The following is a 6,072-nucleotide window of genomic DNA, read 5'->3' on the forward strand; positions in this document are numbered from 1 at the left end:
TCTGGGCAGTTCACAAAAATTAAAACCAAATGGCACACAATAGAACAATATAAAATATATAGAACATTAAAACCACAATATAACAATACAACCACAATAAAACCTAGCAGCAGTGCAGGAATTTAAAATACAGATTTGAAACAGCAAAGCTAAAAGTCTAGAAAGGAAAGGAATATAATGTAGGTGCCAGGCGAATCTCACTAGGGAGCTCATTCCACAGCCGGGGTGCCACAGCAGAAAAAGCCCTCCTCCTAGTAGCCACCTGCCTCACTTCCTTTGGCAGGGGCTCATGAAGAAGGGCTGCTGAGGATGATCTTAAAGTCTGGGCAGGCACATATGGGAGGAGGCGATCCTTCAGATAACCTGGCCCCAAGCCGTTAAGGGCTTTAAATGTTAATACCAGCACTTTGAATCGGGCCTGGAAATGGACTGGCAGCCAGTGCAGCTGGAAAAGTACTGGTGTAATATGAGCTTGCTGGCCAGTCCCTGTTAACACTCTTGCTGCCCTATTTTGGACTAGCTGAAGTTTCCGGACCATTTTCAAAGGCAGCCCCACGTATAATGCATAGCAGTAATCCAGATGAGAAGTGATCAGAACATGCATAAGTGTGGCTAGGCTATCTCTGTCCAGATAAGGGCGTTGTTGGTATACCAGCCTAAGCTGATAAAAAGTGCTCCATGCCACTGAGTTCATCTGTGTCTCAAGTGACAGTTCTGGATCCAAGAGCATCCCCCAAACTACGAACGTGATCCTTTAGGGGGAGTGCAACCCCCTCCAGAACAGGTTGAATATCACCTAGCTGGGCAGACCAACCTAATAGTACCTCCGTCTTGTCTGGATTGAGTTTGTTTATTGGCCCTCATCCAGTCCATTACCGTGCCCAGGCCCTGATTCAGAACAGCCACTGCCTCACCTGGGTTTGATGAGAAAGAGAGGTAGAGCTGGGTGTCATCTTCATATTGATGGCACCTCCGCCCACACCTCCGGATAACCTCCCCCAGCGGTTTCATGTAGATGTTAAACAGCATGGGGGATAAAATAGAGCCCTGTGGAACCCCATGGCCCAATTTCCATGGCACAGAGCAGTAATCCCCCAGCACCACCTTCTGGAATCAGCCATCCAAGTAAGAGCAGAACCACTGTAGTGCAGTGCCTCCAACTCCCAACCCAGACAACCTATCCAGAAGGATACCATGGTTGATGGTATCGAAAGCTGCTGAGAGGTCCAGGAGAATCAACAGGGTCGCACTCCCCCTGTCCCTCTCTCGGCAGAGGTCATCCCACAAGGCAGCCAAGGCAGTTTCCGTTCCAAAGCCTGATTGAAATGGATCTAGATAATCCATTTCATTCAACAGTGCCTGGAGCTGTCCTGCAACCACCCGCTCAAGCACCTTGCCCAGGAAAGGGATATTGACCACTGGCCTATAATGGTTAACATCCTCCTGGTCCAGGTTAGGCTTTTTCAGGAGTGGTTTAATTACCACCTCTTTTAATTCAGGAGTGGTCTAATTACCACAGCTTGGGAGCCTTCCTGGCCTCTGAGCTAACTGAGGAAGCCCAGGCAGCTGCGGTGTCCAGGAGTGCTTTTTACCAGCTTAGGCTGGTACACCAGCTGCGGCCTTTTCTGGAGAGGACGGACCTTGCCTCAGTCATCTACAAACTAGTCACGTCGGGGCTGGACTACTGTAATGTGCTATACGTGCCGCTGCCGTTCAAGTTGGTTCAGAAACTCCAGCTTCTGCAGAATGCAGCCACCCGAGTATTGGTGGGGGCGACGCGATTCGATTACAAAACACCTATACTGCGCCAGCTGCACTGGTTGCAGGTATGTTTCCGAGCACAATTCAAAGTGCTGGTTTTGAACTTTAAAGCCTTAAACAGCTTGGGACCAAGTTACTTGAAGGACCGCCTTCACCTATATCAGCCTGTCCGCACTTTAAGATCAGAAAGAGAGGCCCTTCTCATTTGCCCACCTGTGAGAGCAGTTAAGTGGGTGACCACGCATGAAAGGGCTTTCTCTGCAGTGGGCCTACACCTTTGGAACAAGCTTTCACCGGCAGTCCGCCATGCTCCATCATTGCAGACTTTTAAGAAGGCCTTGAAAACATATTATTTTGCCATGGCCTTCTCTTGATATGACTGCTATTGTTGCTGTTACTTCTGTTAACATTGTTGCTGGTTTTATTGTTGGCTTATATTGTTGTTTGTATTGTTTTTATGTTTTTATCACTTTTAATAGTTTAACTGTTTTTATGTATTTTATTACATAAAATAATAATGGGAGGGTATCTGCCTTGAAAGGCGTCCAAGAAATATTTTAAATAAATAAATAAATGAAATTCAAGGCAGATTTATCTAGTGATACCAGATCAGGACTGTATTGTCTAGATATATCATGCTATATAGGAATCAACATTGTTCACTTAATTGACCATGGCAATTGCTGGATTTTAAATGAAGAATGTTCAGGCCTAAAAATTCCCATCAGTTTTTACTATTTGTATTGAACCATTAATGGAAGCAATTAATTCATTGCTATTGGTTTGGAAAGTCACCAAAAGCCATTGACCTTGGTTTAGGAAATCTGCAATGGAAAATAGGAAAGAGATTGTTTATATTTTATTTTAAGAAAGGTTAAGGACAGTATTTCATGGGGTCCTTATCAAAGAAATAGTTGTGATTATCTATGTACAAACAATAATTGAGGTTTGCCCTGTGAAACCATTCCATTTCTCTGCTGAGCTAACTTGGAAGGCTTATTAAAATAGGGCAGCCGAATGCCTGTTGTCTGCAAGTTGTTGGTCAAATGCAATGTAGTAATTACACTTTCAACTGTAATGCTTACAGTTGCTGTTTTTAAACGAAGACTGTAAAAGTATTTATATTGTTTGTGGAACTTGCTGATATGGGACCCATGAAACAGAAGCCCCTTATTAATCTGTAAAGCTGTTGCAGCAGTATAATTACTAGAGTTAAGTAGTCATTTGTTTCCAGTGGCACCTCTTCTTCAGTCAATCTTACTCTGTTTATAGACCTCTATATTAATACACGATAACCACCTTTAGGTAAAGGTTAGGTTATGGTTATATTGTTTTTGTTGTCCATGTTTCTCCCCCTCCCCCCTTGTCTTATGAGGTTTGAACTGGGGGCATCTTCTAACATTGCCATTTGTATTTTGAAACCACTTTCAGTAAAAATACATGTTCATAATAAAGGGTGTGCAAGTGCACACATGGTTAAAGAGCTGCTTTTGTCCATGAGATCCATGTGAGCAGTGGCCTGGGGGAAAAAACACCTCTTGTTTACATGTAACTTGTGGGCAAATCTGTAGTTTATGCAAGCATATATAATTCAGAGGATGTTATGCAAATATTCTGTATTTGGTAATCAATAATGTCTTAAATGCTGTGAAGATGCAGTTCTGTACAAGCTGACCTGGGAGTAAACCCCAGTGAACACAGTGGGGCTTACCTCCAAGAAAATATGCATAGGATTGTGTTGTGAGATTTACTGTGTGGTGGACAGGAGCGAGTAAAGAACAACAGTGAGACTCCCAACACCTTTTTTTACAGGTCCTAATGCCTGTTCATCCTTGACCTCTCACTGGCTTTCAGTACCATTGACTATAATATCCTTCTGGATAGACTTTCTGAGTTGGGGATTGCAGACATGGTGTTTCAGTGGTTCTGTTCCACCTTAGAGCAGAACCTTTAGCTTGCTCTTGTAGGGACTTTACTTCAGCCCTATGATACTTGTGCTATGTGCTCCTCCCCCCCTTCAAAATCTGCATGAAACTACTAAGTGAGATCATCAGGAAGTTTGGAGTATAGTGCCACCAATATACTGACAACATCCAGCTTTATCTCTCTTTCATATCCATCAGGTGAGGCAGAGCAAGTGCTGAACTAGTGTCTGGAAGCAGTAATGGACTGGATGAGGGTTAATACATTGAAGTTAAATCCCAACAAGACAGAGGTGGTGTTGGTGGCTGGTTCATCTGCTCAGGAAGATGGTGTTCAACCAGCTCACAGAAGGATCAGGTACGCAGTTTGAGGGTACTCAGATCCATCATTGTGACTAAAGGCTTAAGTGGTCTCAGTGGTACAGAGTGCCTTTTATCAGCTAAGGCTGATATACCAACTGCAGCCTCTCCTGGGCAGAGACAGCCTAGCCACAGTAATCCATACCCTGGAAACTTTAAGGTTGGATTACTGCAATGTACTGTACATGGGGGCTGCCTTTGAAGACAGTCCAGAAACTCCAATTAGTTCAAAATACTACTACTACACTGTTAATGATAACGAGGATGTGAGATCACATTGCACTCTTTTGAAACAACATTCTCAGCTCACTCTTCACTAGGGGTGTACGGATTCCCCACTGTCTGTTCCGGTGGGGAATCTGTGGTGGGGGGAGGAGATCTGTTCCTCCCCTCCCCCCCAGAATCCTCCGGAGTGGCTCCGCTCCGCGAGGAGTCCGCAGAGCTGCACCGGCTATAGGGCCGCTTACCTTGCCGGTCAAAGCCATTCGCCTCCTCCACGCTGATCGCCATTTCTTTTTCTTTTTTTAAATGGCGATCGGCAGGATGTGACCATAGACTTATATGCAAATAGATCCGTGAATCTTGTGTATAAGCCTATGGACACATAGACTTATACGCAAGATTCACAGCTCTATTTTGCGTACATGTCTATGGGCACATACTGCCGATCGCCTTTAAAAGAAAGAGAAATGGCGATTGGCGCCAAGGAGGTGAACGGCTCTGGTGGAAGGAGCAGCTGAGTGCCGTTCCTCCTCCAATCCTCCTGGAGCGGAGGTAAGTGGTGCCGATCTGCCGCAGATTCCTGAGGCCGGATTCCAAAGAATCCGGCCTCATTTGAATCCGCAGCGGATTTCTCTAACATCCCTAGTGTTCACTTCCAGGCTTAATTCAAAGAGCTTTTGCACATCTTTAAAGCCCTAACATTTTGCTACCAAGCAAATACCATTTTTATTTTCCTTATTAATCTGCCTGTGCACTGAGATGGGCATTTGATGTTCTTCTCTGGGTGCCTGCACCATCAGTGGTAAGGTGGATGGCAACCATAGAGATATCCTTTTTGGCAGTGGAATGCCCTCCCAAGGGAGGCTCACCTTGCACCTACTTTGCTAACATTTTACTATCAAGCAAAGACATTTTTTTGTTTACCATGCTTTTAAATATTGCTGACTTTTAATAGTGGCACTGTTAAGGCCAGATTTTAGGGCATGAGTCCACAAGCCCTGAAGCCTGGAGAATTCCCAGATGCCCACCAGAGATAGTGGCTGGTGATGGGGGACTAGTGCTGTGGTGGGAAACAGGCTGGGAGTCAGTATGTGACATGGGCATACTGGCAACAGCATTCCTTCATTTACAGGGGACTGGATTGAGCAACCAGGCCCAGAGGCACTTTGAGGAAATGAAGGTGGTGGGTGTGCCTGGAGCCTTGGCCAGTGCTTTGGCATGTAGTGTACCTGGCCACCCAACCCTGTGCCTTGTAAATGGTGTCGTTTTTTTTTAAGGCAAAGAGACACCTTTGTGCCACTGACTGATAAATGTGGGGGGTGGAGAGCAAAGCTGGTAAGGGCAGGGGGGGCAGAGTGGAACAACCAGGGTGATATGGGGGAGGGGGGAAGCAGTGGAGCAGAAAAGCAGTGTGTGTGTGTGTGTGTATATGTGTGTGTGTGTGTGTGTGTGTGTCGGGGGCAGTGGGAGAAAGTGGGAGTGTGTGAAGGGGGGAGTGGCCAGGGTGCCTTGGGGGCACCTTGAAGGGGCCATGCCCAGGGCCTCCTCCGACGTGGCACCACTTCTGACTTTTAAAGTTTTTAATACTTTCAAGCTGCTGTAAGTTTTTATTGACTAGAGTTTTTATCCTTTGCTGTTGCTTTATCTGTTTTGTAATATTTGTACTTTTTACTCTTTTGTAAGCCACCCTGGGCATACTAATTGGCCATTTGAAAAGTGGGATATAAATTTTAGGAATAAGTCTTTTTTGTTTTTAGAAGTACTGCAGATCTGATTTTACTGTTTACTTGAGTTAATTCTGCTTCTT

The 6,072-nt window shown here is 45.1% G+C and overlaps 1 protein-coding gene across 18 annotated transcripts in view; it reads left to right on the top strand.

The window, feature by feature from the left end:
- Positions 1 to 6,072, top strand: part of SDCCAG8 (SHH signaling and ciliogenesis regulator SDCCAG8) — a 175,608-nt gene that overhangs the window by 123,720 nt on the left and 45,816 nt on the right. For 2 of the 18 annotated variants that reach the window (XM_084828229.1, XM_084828238.1), the window contains one exon: positions 3,885 to 3,973. The exons of the other annotated variants lie outside the window; for them this stretch is intronic. In XM_084828229.1, coding sequence (XP_084684355.1) covers positions 3,885 to 3,888 — 4 coding nt within the window. In that variant the 3' untranslated portion in view covers positions 3,889 to 3,973. Of the gene's footprint in view, positions 1 to 3,884; positions 3,974 to 6,072 lie in introns of those variants that run through there. 18 annotated transcript variants of the gene reach the window in all.

The sequence above is a fragment of the Heloderma suspectum genome, chromosome 1, assembly GCF_057233095.1.
Source record: "Heloderma suspectum isolate Gila_16-S chromosome 1, 16-S_ref, whole genome shotgun sequence".
Taxonomy (NCBI): Eukaryota; Metazoa; Chordata; class Lepidosauria; order Squamata; family Helodermatidae; genus Heloderma; species Heloderma suspectum.